Raw genomic sequence first — 14,230 nt, forward strand, 5'->3', positions numbered from 1 at the left:
TGTCATTGGCCCATGTCAGCTTTTTGCCACCATATTTGAAGCACATGATTCATCAAACATAGATCTTCTTCAAGAGAAACAATTACTCATGACCATTGAACCATCTCTCCAGCAATAATGTCATTGAACTTTGAAGTTTTCAGAGAGCCAATGTTTCAGTTTCTGAGAAGCTTCTCCTAGTTTAGGTAGGTCCTAGGAGAGAAAAGTCCCAGGAACCAGGAAACTCAGGTACTTCAGTTAGAAGCAGAAAGTTTCTGGCTCAACAAAGAGCAGGGCACCAGGGAGAGCACAGACCTGACATCTAGGATGGAGATATACAGAAGGAATCTGTTCCCTGGAGAAGCCAAACTCCTACTAGTGACATCCTGTCAGCAGTGAAAGTTCTTGTGAGCCCAGGGCTCAAGGATTATAAATAGGGCCTGGCTATGCTGTAAGGACACACCCACTCTGAGCCCTGCACGGACTCTGCAGGTGAGTGTCCCCTCATGTCACAGTGAACTGAAGCTGCCTTTCACCTTGACAGAGACACTGTAACATAGGGATAGTTGGGGAGGTGGTTAAAGAGAGGATTTGGGTTCCTCTTTCACTGTGACAGAGGAAGGTGACAAGATCCAGGGAGAAACCAGTCTTGTTTTCTACCAACCATCCAGAATTGTTTCCATGTCCATGAGGGAGCAGAGTGCAGCTGCACGTGTTGCACTGAGCCAGAGATGCTCATTACAGCTCAGGCAGGTACAGGGACATGGACTGAAATTTCAGCTTGAGTGTAGGGAAGCTTTCCTTTGCTGTTCCTCCATTTTGTGTGTTTGTCCTCACAGGAGTGAGAGGTTCTACCCAACAGTATCTTGTATCAGGTGACCTTTAGCTATCTCAGAGTGGGGGGACTTTGCCCTTCTCTGTTATGGTTTTATTGTTTCTGAAGTTTCTCTCTCCTGGTTCAGAACAAAACACAATATGCAGTTACAGAGACTAGTGTGGGAAACTGGCATGACAGAAAATCCTAGAACATTGGCTATTAGAGCATGTTAACACTGGGCAGACACTGTCCTAAGCACTATGTGTCTCTGCTCCACTGAATCCTCACAATACACCTGAATGGTACAAAGCGCCTTCCCTACATTAGTGAGTCTTAAAGGGACCAAGAAAAAATTTCAAAGCCCAGCATATAGCAATTAGGAAAGACAGCATTTAACAGACACGTTACAAAGTTTAAACTTGTCAATTTTACAATTTATCCTTCTCCAACTTACTGATTTTTCTTACATGTATCTGGGCCTTGTCTTATGCCCCTAAGGTCCATGACACAGTTATGAAAGAACATGCTGCCTTGATTAGTTTCACGCAGATTTCTCTATATTATTTCTTACCTGTTAGAGTAGTGATGGTTTAAAACGCTTATTAAACTTGTATATAAATATCTTTTCCCAGTCACCCTGGGAAACATGTGTGTGTGTGCATGTATACATGTATCATTATCAGTCTTGCTATTGGCATGTCAGAAATCACATAGGTACAACTGAAAAGTATCACATTATAAACAGATCAATAGAGAGATTTTGAGAGAAAATGAAGCATTGTTGGTTAAGTTACTTCAAGGATAGCCTATACTTTTTAGTAAATTTCTTGAAAGCTTACAGCATTACAAAAGGGAGGAAATGTTAAATACTTACCAACTATGCCATGCAAAGGGAATTAGCTTCTCCAGGATACTGAGCTTTGTTAATCCTCAGGAAAGAGCCCAACTCAAATGTTTCTGCAAATTGCTTTGTCATTTCAGATCTTTGATTAAAGTGCAGTTTTAAACCAACAGTTTCCTTGAACAACCTATAATCTTTGAACAGACGCTATGCTAATACTTACATAAAACATACAAACCAGTGTCTCTGAGGCCTGTTCATTGCCCAGTAAAGGAAAGGAGAAGATGCATAGGCAATAAGGCCTTCTGAGGGCAGGGAAAGCTTAAGTGATAAAGCTCTAAGCAGGTGCTGTGAGGCATGGGGGATGGGCAAAGATCAGTCCTGGATAATATAGCACATATTCCTGTGGAAATGTAAGCACCAATGTCAACATGTCTTTGGGAGGGTTTCAAGGTAATTCAGAACTGATCTTCATGTGGATGAAATGTCAAATTATAGAGGATAGATAGAAATTAAGGTTGTGTGAAGTTCTATGTGTCTTGTGAGGAATGATACAAGTAGTATAAATTTCAGCTTCAATGGCTCAGTTTTTACTGCAATAAAAGAAAAAAAAAGAAGAAAGAAAAACAGAGAAACTACCATACCATTCCTAAAGTGATTATATTCAAGTGGGGAGGTCTGGCAGGCTTAGGGACTTCTAACTAAGAACATCACTAAACTAAACCAACCTTAAAACAATATGGAAGACATGCCTTTGTTAAGACTCTAAAAGGACAATTTTCCTCATGTTTGAGGGGAGAGAAGTATTCCCAGAACAAAGAGTAAAAACAGGGTTAATATGACTAAAAAGAAAATCATGATCACTAAAAAGGGAGGCTTCTGCCCATGAAAATTGAGAAGACAGTTTTTAGCACACTTGGTCCCACATTAAGACCAGTGATCTAGACTTTCATATCCTAACTAAGTCATTAACTTCTATATAATTTATGGTCAAGGGGCCTGGGAAGAGGAGACACCATATTATCTCACCTGAGAACCTGGTCCACTTGATGAAGCACAACTTTCTGAGAAACTGCAGGTTTTTTAAGTTCAACATCATTTAAGTGATGGCCACATATAAGGCGATGAAGAGCATCAGGATGAAGCAGAAACACAGTTCAGTAGCCTGAGCTCACACTGGGTGACATGAGGGAAAAGGAAGGAGCCTGCCAGGCAAACACTCAAGACTGTACTGGTTTGAAAATGCCAAACTGTTGCCATGCATTAAGCTTATGTCTGGGAAGAGCATGGTCATGTGAACCCGAGGAATGAAGGATTGTCATGAAAAGCAGGAAACTATCAAGTTTATTTCCTGACTAAAGCCATCATTGTTGTCATCATCGTTGTCACGGGAGTGGAAAACAAACCAACCAGAAAAACAAAGACTGTGATCACGAGTCCTCAAGGAAAGAAATGTGTATTTACATCATTGACACCATTTTTTTTTTTATCAGAATAAACAGACAATCTTACATGTGTTTCTCAAAAGATTTTTCCTAGTGTTGTGCATAAAGTCAGAAGATGAATTGGAATAATGTTATCCACACAATAATCTTTCTTTCTCTTACTGGACCTGGAATTCTGGGAAATACCCTAATATTTGTGAGACATGTGCACATGCCTGCCTTGGGGACTGAGAAGAAGCCTATCGACCTTATTCTTATCCACTTGGCATTTTCTAATATCATCACTATTTGTAGCACAGGGATCAAAGATTTAGCCACAGTGTTCTATTTCAGAAACTTCTTAGGAGATATTGGCTGTAAAGCTGTGGTTTTTCTGGCAAGGATGGCACGGGGCCTTTCCATCTGCACCACCTGTCTCCTCAGTGTGGTCCAGGCTATCACCATCAGTCCCAGCACCACTCTTTGGACAAAACTCAAACCACAAAGAGCATGCCAAGTCCTCCCCTTTATCCTTGTCTTTTGGATTGTCAATGTTCTCATAAGCTCCAACTTGCTCTCCTACATCAAAGCAGGCAGTGGCTTGAACAGGTCTGTGGCTGCAAAGTTTATTGGCCACTGTTATATGCTCCAATCCAGACATATCATCAAGTGGCTTTTCCTCTCTCTCATGACTCTTCGTGATGTCATCTTTCAGAGTCTCATGGGCTGGAGCAGTGGGTCCATGGCTCTCCATCTGTATAAGCACCACAAGCGTGTCCTCTACCTTCACAGCTCCAGGTTTGCAAACAACTCCCCTCCAGAAATCAGAGCTACTTGGAGTGTTCTTATTCTTATGACCTGCTTCCTTTTCTTCTATTGGATAGATTTTATTCTCTCCTTTTACCAAGGTTTCACAGTGACACGTGTGTCTATTTTACTAAATATTAAAGTATTTTTAGAACTTGGTTATGCTAGTTTAAGCCCCTATGTTCTGATCAGCAGAGATATTCATGCCCACTAAGAAGTGTAGAACGTACATTCTATGTCTATTCTCTATGAGCTAAAGGTGTATACATTGTAAGTTGCTTTTCCATAATGAATTTTAGACGTAGGGACATAATGTTTGCTATGCTGTATAGGTTGAACTGGCAGTCTGTCTGTAGCACAAGCTGATTTGGCATCCAAATCAAATTGTAGCACAGTTAAATATTAAATTAAATGTTAAATATTATGGTAACAGATTTCCTTTTGTTAAGACGTCTGGCACTGTACAATCTTAAAACCTGTTGTGGATTTCTAGGGAGGTGGAACGTGAACTCCTATAATCTTCATTTACTACTAGGATAAAGTCTTGTGACTTTATCCTTTCATTCGCACCAGGGAAATGCTGGAGGTAATGCTTCTGTCAGAAATTACTATTGCATTTTTTTTCAAAGCCAGAGCATGAAAAACAGTAGATGAGGTAATGCCCCCCATCTATTGATGACACAGTTGGTCACCAATTGTGTGACATTCTTAGATTTCAGTATGAAAAATAGCATATCAATGATGCTGTCTAATTATAACTGGGTTAGAACGTATAATGCTAGGACAAGAAGCTCTGGAAAGTGGGCTCTTGGAAATGACGCTTTTCAGATTCTGTGTACGCTCATGCTGCATCCCAGGGCTCACTGGCACATTGGTATATTAAAACCTTGATCATAGATTATAAACACTGGACCTTCCCCCTCTCACTCCCAGTCACTCACAATGGCCTCTACTGAACATCCAGGTGTTTGCTAGGCCTCCTTGCCTTGCTGCATACCTGACCCCATCTTCCCTGATGCTGTACAGATAATGAGGTAATAAGGCTGCCAAGGGGATCCATTTGCTGGAACCCCAGCAGCATATCCACGAGAAGAGGAAGAACACTGAGAGCCTTGTGACCTCCACAACCTCAGGCCCAGGAGAACCAAAGAGTCCAGGACACTGCATTGCAGTCATCCCAAGGATGATTCTATTCCCAGGAAGCTAGCAAAGCAAATAAAGAAGGAGTAAGTAAGAGTTGTCCACACGTACATTCCCTCAATGTGCTTCCATGGTTACCATGTCAGGGAAACACCCAGCACTTCCTATTTGTCATGAGCTCTCTCAGGAGCCATGGAGCAGGAGACCAATAGGAAAAGAGGTGTCAGGATGTAGCTGTCCTGCCAGGACAGCAGATATTCTAAAGAGAGACAGATGCCCTCCACTTTTCACTATCAGAGTACTGTTACAAACATCCCAAAGAATGTACATTGTCCAGGAGTCAGTCCTACCCCTAGGAATGAGAAAGGCTGAAGCCCTGGCACTATGAGAAGAGAAACTTGCCTCTCCACAGAGGCTTCACATAGCTCTGATGACACTGAACCTTACCTGAATTTTCTTTCTATTATAAAATTGTCACACTGATACAAAGGAGAGGAGGAGAAAGGAGTCTTTCATTGGTTTAGCCAAACAATAGATGAATCCATTTGCTTTGTCAGTTTATTTCCTAATTTCCTTAAAGAGTCAATGGACTTATGATTTCTTTTTACAATTTCCATTTTTTGAATGTGTTGAATATATGTATACATCTTGTGAGTGCATGGGCACAAGTGTCTAGGGGATGTGTACGTGTACATTTGTGCTTATCTGCAGGCCTGAAGCTGATGCTGATGACAGGAATTCACCATCATGTTTAACTTTACTGAGTCCAGAATCTTTTAGTCAAAAGAGAGCACACCAAACTGTCTAATCTGACTACCCAGTTCCTCTACGGAGAGCCTGATTCTGGTTTCTGGGGCTAGAATTGCAGGCAACAGCCACCCTACCAGGCATTTAAGTAAGTGGCACACACTTGCAAGGAAAACACTTTAACCACTGAGCCATCTCTTCAGCCAGGGTTTATTACTTTTCAATGCCTCCGTGTAACAAGGAAATATCCTTTATCTGAGGTCAAGAGAGAAGCTAACTTCCTCTATACTACAATCTCGAGGTGATAATTGTTTGCCATTGCTTGCTCCCAGCATGTTAATGAATTCAGTAAGAATAAATACAATGAGGTGATTCCAGACACATTGAAGACTTGAGGGTTTGATTACTAAATACTTGAATGGATGTCACTGTAGCTGCCATGGAGCACAAGCAAGACGCAAAACGTGTATTCTTCAGACATTCCCAGTGAGAACACTGTCAGGCAGCTACATCCTGGTTACAAGCCAGAACAGAATCCAGGCCAAAGATGATGTTAAGAGGGTCATGAAAGCTGAGAAAACCCACTTATTGAGAAAAAGTGACTGACCCTTGGTGACATGTTCTTATGAAGCATGCCCCTGTAACTGAAGCAAAATTGATGGTAACAGTAATGATTAAAAAAAAAAAAAAAAGCTGCAAGGATGAGATAATATGGCTTTAATGTGACCAGTGTGAAAAATGTCTTGTGGCCTGGATGACAGACAGGAACAATGATGTCAGAGCTATATAAAAGACATTAATCAGGAGAACAGCAACTCAGACTTCCCCCAGCCTAATACAGTGTGATGCAGAAATTGCACTGAGACCAGGCCAGAAGAGATCCAGGCTGATGTGGAGCAGCATCTAAGGGATAAAGATGCTTCTAACAATCAGGACACATGATCTGCCATGGAAAACTTAAGGAACATCTCAGAAAAAGCAGACCTGCAGCACTGGGCGCCAACGAGATTTTGGCACTCTCTAAAACCACATCCTCTAAAAGGATGAAGCAATCAGGTGTATAGCCTACCAAGATTTTCTCCATTCTGTAATCTGCCTTTCTTTAATCTGCCTTTCACTCTATTGAGACACACACACACACACACACACACACACACACACACACACAGAGAGAGAGAGAGAGAGAGAGAGAGAGAGAGAGAGAGAGAGAGAAGATTTTAAATCTCCTGAAGTCCCATTTATCAATTGTCTTGTTTCCTGAGCAACTAAGGATTTCTATTGAGAACACGTTTGCCTATGTTTACATCTTGAATGTCTTTTCCCTCCATTTCTTTCAACAGTTTTTAGTTCCTTGTCTTATGCTAATGTCTTTGGTCCAGTGAGAATCAATATTTGTGAGCAAGACACACAGACCTAGCTTGGTTCTTCTGCATGTGGATATCCAGTTTCTACAGCACCATGTGTCCTCCTGTGCAGACCAAGCATGCTAGACAGGCAACCTGACACATACAACATGCTCACTGTTGTAATAAAGGCATGACTGATATGGAGGCAACAGATGCTTTCTGGTTGGATTTGAAATCAATATAGAGGACAGAATTCATATCTGATCCCATAAACCTGATCAGAAGCCTGTGTCAGAGATGGAACGTTCGTAGCCTGAGTGAGGAGGCTATACCTTTCTTTTGCAAAATTGACATGATGTATGTGACAAATTATAAAATAAGTTCTGAAAACTTATATTTATGTCCATTGATTAGTATTGGTATATGTTATATTTTAGTCACAGAATATTCTCACTGCAGTGGTTGCTGCAAAACTTTATGACTAGACAAATTGGAGATAGGCAGTTTCATAATTATCATCATTGGTCAATAATATTTCCTCTGTCTTCCTGTGAAGTTGACTATGGTGTATTGAGGATAATATAAAATAAAATACATTTCCTTGAAGATTTTCATTTTGTATACCTTGTAATTAAGAACTTTCATTTTATATAATATCAACCTATTTTATTAAGCTAAATTCAGTACTATTAGTTTCAGTACTATTAGTTTATTCAATAATCCTTTAAGTATAAGGAGAGACATGAGGACCAGCAAGATGGCTCTGGGGGTAAAGGCATCTGCTGCCAAGCCTGAGGACCTGAGTTTAATCCCTGGGACCCACTTAGTAGAAGGAAAGAACTGACTCCTGAAAACTATCCTCTGACCTCCACACACAACATGACATGTGGTCACCCTCACAGATACATACACATTACATCAATAAATCTTTTAAAATTTTAAAAATTGATTTGGAGATTATATATTTCTGCATTTATCATGTGCAAGATCCTGCATTTATCCCAGCACCACATGCACACTAGACACAGACTGATAAACATATGCATGCACACAGGCACACATGCACATATGCACACAAAACTTAGACAAATAGAAAGTGCAGAGATGAAATTTGAATCCAATATCTCTGACTCAAATTCCTTCTCGTTCATCTCTTTTTCAAAACCACTTACCAGAGGAAATAATTATCTCTGTAATAATAAAGTGAATGTGAATAATTTATTGAACTTTAATGTGTTGTCTGAGATGCTGTATATAAGGAAAAGAATTAAGTAGATAGTATTGACACTGAACAATTTGCTTTCTAAATGTATTTATCTTTTCTTTTTATGTATTTTTCTATAGCAACAGAAATCTGTGATTCTGCTATGTGTAAGAAGAGGTTCTGTTGCTAAGGTTTTGTTCCCCCAATTGGTTCTTGAGTTGTCAATAAAGAAGGTGGGGGCAGGGGGTAGGGTATTGCTGGGTAGAAGGTACAGGTGGACTTCTGGGTCCCAAGAGGAAAAGGAGACACAGGGAAGGAAAGGGGGACTTTTCTGCCATGCTTTGAACTGAGGAGAAAGAGCAGTCATGTGAGGTCTCAAGGCAGTTAGGGCCTGCAGCCTCAGCTATGTGCTGGGGCAGCAGGCAAGGATGTTCAGTGGACTAGCTGATGCAAGCCACTAAGTTTAGGGCAGAGGGAGAGACGGAGATAATAAATTGATAAGGGCATGCATTTCCAGGCAGGAGGTGGCTGCTCCCAGCAGTTGTAGCAGTGTTTGTATCTTTTAGATTCAAGAGTCACAGGAGTGAGCTGGTAATATGACCCCTTCAGGAGCAAAGGCAGTTAGAAAAGAGAAGCCAGGTTAGTGCTCAGAGGAAGGAACAAAGGGGAGCTGGCAGGGGCTTATAGGGCGGACACAGATCCTGGGCTAAGGCAGTATCACGTTTTTAAAACTACACACAACAGGTATGTTCTCCTGAGAACTCCAAAGCTCAGGAGAAAGTACAAATTTATCTAGAAGGGTATCAGGCAAACTTGAACTCTACTGGAAATTCCTCACAGTATCTCTCCTTCAGTCTCTGGGCTGAGTTTCATTCGGACATTTTCATAAGAGTAGTATGAACATTGTTTAATTACCTCTAACTTTCTACCATGGATAATCTCTCCTTCTACAGTCACTGACACTATCATGTGACCTTCTTTAAAGTACTGCTGGAAGGACTGGAGAGGTGACTCAGGAGTAAAGTGCACTCAAAGCTCCTACAGAGGATCTTGGCTTTTCATTTCTAACCTCAGCTCTGCTCTCACATTTATTTACATTAGTCTGCATGCAGGATAGGCAGGGCTTCCTAGGCACCAGAACAAAACATATATGGAAAGACACAAAAGTTTTAGAAGTGTTATTGAAGTTGTATAATAAGTTAGGATTGTTTTTAGAATAAGGTCAAAGTTGGAAAGGCATTGATATTTCAAGTCCCATCTGATATTTAATGTATTCAATGTTAAAAATAAACTGTCAGTTACAGCAAAGACCTTCAATACTGACAGACACAGGTAGACCAGGGATGCTAAACTTGTCCTTATCCGTGTCTGGGGTTTGCTCAGGAAGCAGAATCCCAGGGTGCTGAGCATCACTTGTTTCACTCCTGTCTAATGAGGAATTTGAGAAGGAAAAGCAAGGCCTGTGTGACAGAAGTCAGTCACCAGCCAGGCCACAGCTTGGAACTTTGAGACAGTGAAAACAAGTCAGGAGATGCGGAAAGTTCAGTGCAGAGACACTTGTTTAGTTGTTCATTTTCTCACCTCACATCCTTCCTCTCAAAATAATTAAACCCTAATTAAGCTGGAAATAACTTCTGAGCAAAACAGATGCTGTAACTGTGGGAGAGAGGGAAGCTGTACTTCAGGGACTGAGGCCCTGCGGTGGCCTTCCTTCCCCCTGACACAGTGACAATATGAAATCTAAAGTCTGCAGTACCTGATGGCAGCCAAGAGTCCCACAGATCCAGACGGTACAAATATGACCTGGCAAGTGTCACCTTCCCAGAGCTGCTCCAGAGCCTGTCTGCACCACAGAGGTCCAGGTGAGTACATGGAGGTAAGAACTTCATCCCCTCAGCGGTGCCCCAGAGAGTTCATTAAAGTTTAAATCTCTCTCTGACAAAGTCAGGGAAGAATTGAGAGGCTCTGTGAGCCTTGGTTCCTCCATTTCCTTCTAACCCTGACAAGGCTGGTCCCTGGGTTTAAAAAGATAGGAGACAAGTTCCTGGAGATACAGAAGTGGGACAGAAATACTGAGGCATCTCTGTTTATCCTCAGGCTGGAGTCAGGACAGAGCTATGGGTGGGACTTTGTCTGAGGTTACCTCCTCATTTTTTAAAAAAGGAATCAGTAAGATACAGGAGATTTTCAGAGGTCTATCAAAAACGAGACATTAATGAAACACTCCTGCAATATCAGCAGTGGAGAGACTGAGGCAATGAACGTTTGTCAAGGTTTACATGGGGAGACTCTGTCTCAAAAATAACATGACAGAACAAAAAGAAACCAAAATCGGTGTCCAGATATGCCAGCATTGTGATTTCAACAGTGTCACCAATGTTTATAAAGTTTATACTCTTCACTTTTGTACATTTCCAGTCCTCAAATATTGAAACATGTTTTCTTTTATACTAACTTTATAACTCCCAATGTGAAGGCTTTTCTTCTGTATCCATCCTTAAAAAGTATCCACTCTATCACATGATATCATACACATTGTATGCATAGCTGGAATGGAGAACTGTAAACCACTAAGAGTTACAGTTATCATTACAGTCTTGAGAATTCCTGCTATACGGATCCAGGCTGTGAACTAGCACATCCTGAAACAGCTCACCTTAGCTTTAGCCCAGCACTAAGTAGCAAAAAGTAATACTCCTATTTTGTTTTGTTTGCTTCCTTCTTTCTCTTTTAGAAAACCAGGGTGTATGGTTGTAACATATCTCAGCCTCTTGAAGGTTAGACCTAAACGAGGATCACCCATCTAACTAAACAGATGTACATCCTGTTGTTTAAATTGATTTCCTATAGCAGTTCCAAAGATAACATGGAAGATGAGTCACCTCTCCCTCCTATGGCAGTCGAATTCAGTAAAAGGAATCGCGTACTAGAACGTCAGAATCTGCTCTCAAATATGATTTGAAGTTTGGAAAAGGGAAGAGAGGTCTAGAAAAGTAAGAATCCCCAGGAAAGCAAGCATTAAACAACAGATTAATATTACTATTCTTTATCAAAAACTAAAGAGAATTGATAGCAGGGGTTCTTATAGACTGCAATCACTGACTGAACAATTAATTTTTATGCTGAATATGTTAATGAATGCTGATGTGCTTGGTATTAATATCTGGAACATATTTCATTATGTGCATATATTTAGGATGGTATTGTGATTTCTAGGAAGCACTGAAACAGGCAACACTTACTTCTTTGTCAGAGGAGCAGTTGAAAGGCAATGACTGACATTTCCAAAGTGAGGAGGCCACCTGGACCCAATGGTGTAAACAAAGTGAAGGTCATGTAGATCACCTGTGAGATCATCAGGACATACACATTTAAATAATCCTGTGAGTTTATCAGGAAGGAGAGCAGAGAACAGAGACACTTTAAATACTTAGAACACATAAATCCATAGAGCCACTGAAGCATCTGGACTCCTCTTATTTTGGAAAACATGCCCAAAATTTACCATAAATCCCTGAGGAATGAGAATGGAGCTCCCGAACATGAAGAATAACATCCTGCAGAGGTCTAAGTTCTGGATTTACCTGGGACAGTTGTAGAACGAAGCTGCCTGCCTGATAAACAAGTCAGAGGAAAAGCAGGCTGAGAGACAAGTGTCACAACTGCTGTTCAAAAGGCCCCACAGAGACAAATGCAGGCATGAGCTCTTAGATGTTGGGATCCCTGTTCACAGCAATAAAGTCCAAGCTACTGTGTTGCTGCTGCTGACTCTGAGGACTCATAACTCAAAACATCACTCATCTCATGGCAGCATATGACTTGTCCTTAGTCCAATTCTTCTGTTCACCCCATAGTCACCCCCTGATTCAGAGCTGCTCCTTGCTCCCTTAGATGGACTGAGGTCACTCACTGGAGTCACAGATGCCCTGAAGTCATCCACTGGGATCACAGCACTATGCTATCCCCTCTCCTAGGTAGCACCACAGGGTTCTGCTAGACACCCACCCTGGCTGCAACCAGATGTACTATGAGTTTGTCAGCATATTTTTGATGATTCAGCTTTAACTGCAGGGTCCTTTCTGGAAAAGTGATTCAATTTGACTTGACACTCAGGAATATGTTTAAAAAATAACTTGTGAAAATTTATATAAAGTGAAATCACAGAATGGTCAGTATAAAAAATTTAAATATTATGATGTAGAAATTGGTATTATAAAGCAAAATGGAAATCTAGAAATTGTTATACCTGATCAAAATGAAAATAAGAAAGAAGCCTTAAACTTTGGGAATTCGATGGCCAATATGATAAAATACAGTAGAAAACAGGAAGAAATTTTGATTGGAGAAACTTGGAGTGCAATTCAACGATGCTGAGAGTTTACAAGGATAATTTAGGCACACAGATAGACAGACAGACAGACACACATACATAATACACATACATACACACACTTGAACAAGTTAAGTATAATTATAGAACATAGCTCCTTTAAAACTTTTGGATAACTGTTAACAAACTCACTTCTGAGAGAACACACAATAACTCGGAGTCTACAGAAAACTGGGGAGATTCAGAGACCTCACCTGCAACATTACATGCGTCAACCACTGCCTCCTGAAAAGTAGAAAATGCTATTATGCAGATGTGCTGTTCAGACCCATGTCTAGCATTACTATTGCTTTCTGGAAAAAAAAAACATCTTTCCATCCTGGATACACAATTTTAGTAACCTAGAAAGTAAAAATGGTTTTAAAGTTTATTAACAAAATGGTTTTCCTCTCTTCGACAGTGGTTGGCACTCTGGGGAACATGTCTGTTTCTGTGAATTATATGTTCAGTTGGTGGGGAAGCCCTGAGAAGAAACCCATACACCTTATTCTCATCCACTTGGCTTTTACAAACATCATACTCCTTCTCACAAAAGGACTGCCTAAGATAATAGCAGCTTTTGGTTTGAGAAACTTCCTAGATGACATAGGCTGTAAAATCATTGTTTACCTGGAGAGGCTGGCCCGTGGTCTCTCCATCTGCACCAGCAGTCTCCTCACTGTGGTCCAGGCCATCATCATCAGTCCCAGATCATCTGGGTGGAGGAGGCTCAGACCAAAGTCTGCATGGCACATCCTTCCATTCTTCCTATTCTTTTGGATGCTCAATGCATTGACAAGTATGAACTTAATCTATTCCATCACAAGTACAAGTCTGAATATATCACAGCATAAAAATGGAGACAACTATTGTTATTTTACACTAGAAAGTCAGAAAATAAAATGGATTGGTCTTCTCATCATGGTCCTAAGAGATGCAGTGTTTCAGGGTGCCATGGGAGGGGCCAGTGGCTACATGGTATTTCTTCTCCACAAGCATCACCAGCATATCCTCTACCTTCAGAACTCCAAGCTTCTCTACAGAACTCCCCCTGAGCTGAGAGCTGCTCAAAGTGTCCTCCTTCTGATGCTCTGTTTTGTTTTCTTCTACTGGACAGATTGTGCCTTTTCTCTAATTTTAAATCTCTCTTCAAGGGACAATGCCTGGATGGTAAATACTAGAGAACTTCTGACCCTTGGTTATGCAACTTTTAGCCCTCTTGTGCTGATTCACAGGGATGGACTTCTGGATAAATGTTGACATGCTCAGATGGAGAAATTGAGAAAATGTGTCTCTCAATTATATGTTCAACAAGGAAGAAAAAACTCTCAGTTCTGCAATACTGTGGGTAAGGCCAAATCCTACAAAGAAGTTTAAGCAACTATTTATTCTCAGACACTTTTCCTGGTCAATCAAGCCTTCAGCTGAAAATTAATTATAAATTAACTCTGAAATCTTAGCAAATTACAGTAATATAGAAACTTCATTCTCCATTTTGCTGCTATTTTGAAGGGAATTTTTTAAAACTTTTTTATGTTTATATTCATTTACAATGT

The 14,230-nt window shown here is 40.7% G+C and overlaps 2 protein-coding genes across 2 annotated transcripts; both read left to right on the forward strand.

Annotated features, from left to right (window-relative positions):
• Nucleotides 1–3,182: 3,182 nt before the first annotated feature.
• LOC117714155 (vomeronasal type-1 receptor 4-like) lies at nt 3,183–11,267 on the forward strand. Its single transcript, XM_034510820.3, has 4 exons — nt 3,183–4,073; nt 6,970–7,133; nt 10,072–10,167; nt 11,156–11,267. The coding sequence occupies exons 1-4, from the start codon at nt 3,198–3,200 to the stop codon at nt 11,265–11,267; spliced, it is 1,248 nt and encodes a 415-aa protein (XP_034366711.3). The 5' UTR covers nt 3,183–3,197.
• A 1,782-nt stretch (nt 11,268–13,049) lies between these two features.
• LOC117714002 (vomeronasal type-1 receptor 4-like) lies at nt 13,050–13,934 on the forward strand. Its single transcript, XM_034510581.1, has one exon. The coding sequence runs from the start codon at nt 13,050–13,052 to the stop codon at nt 13,932–13,934; it is 885 nt and encodes a 294-aa protein (XP_034366472.1).
• Nucleotides 13,935–14,230: the final 296 nt, after the last annotated feature.

The sequence above is a fragment of the Arvicanthis niloticus genome, chromosome 8, assembly GCF_011762505.2.
Source record: "Arvicanthis niloticus isolate mArvNil1 chromosome 8, mArvNil1.pat.X, whole genome shotgun sequence".
NCBI lineage: Eukaryota > Metazoa > Chordata > Mammalia > Rodentia > Muridae > Arvicanthis > Arvicanthis niloticus.

What these genes read in the sequence shown, in the direction of transcription:
- LOC117714002 (XM_034510581.1), top strand. Translation starts at nt 13,050, where the DNA reads ATGGTTTTAAAGTTTATTAACAAAATGGTTTTCCTCTCTTCGACAGTG.
- LOC117714155 (XM_034510820.3), top strand. Translation starts at nt 3,198, where the DNA reads ATGAATTGGAATAATGTTATCCACACAATAATCTTTCTTTCTCTTACT. An exon ending in TGATCAGCAGAGATATTCAT is followed by an intron (nt 4,074 to 6,969) that starts GCCCACTAAGAA and finishes GAGAGAGAGAAG; the next exon opens with ATTTTAAATCTCCTGAAGTC. An exon ending in TCTGCACCACAGAGGTCCAG is followed by an intron (nt 10,168 to 11,155) that starts GTGAGTACATGG and finishes GATTTCCTATAG; the next exon opens with CAGTTCCAAAGATAACATGG.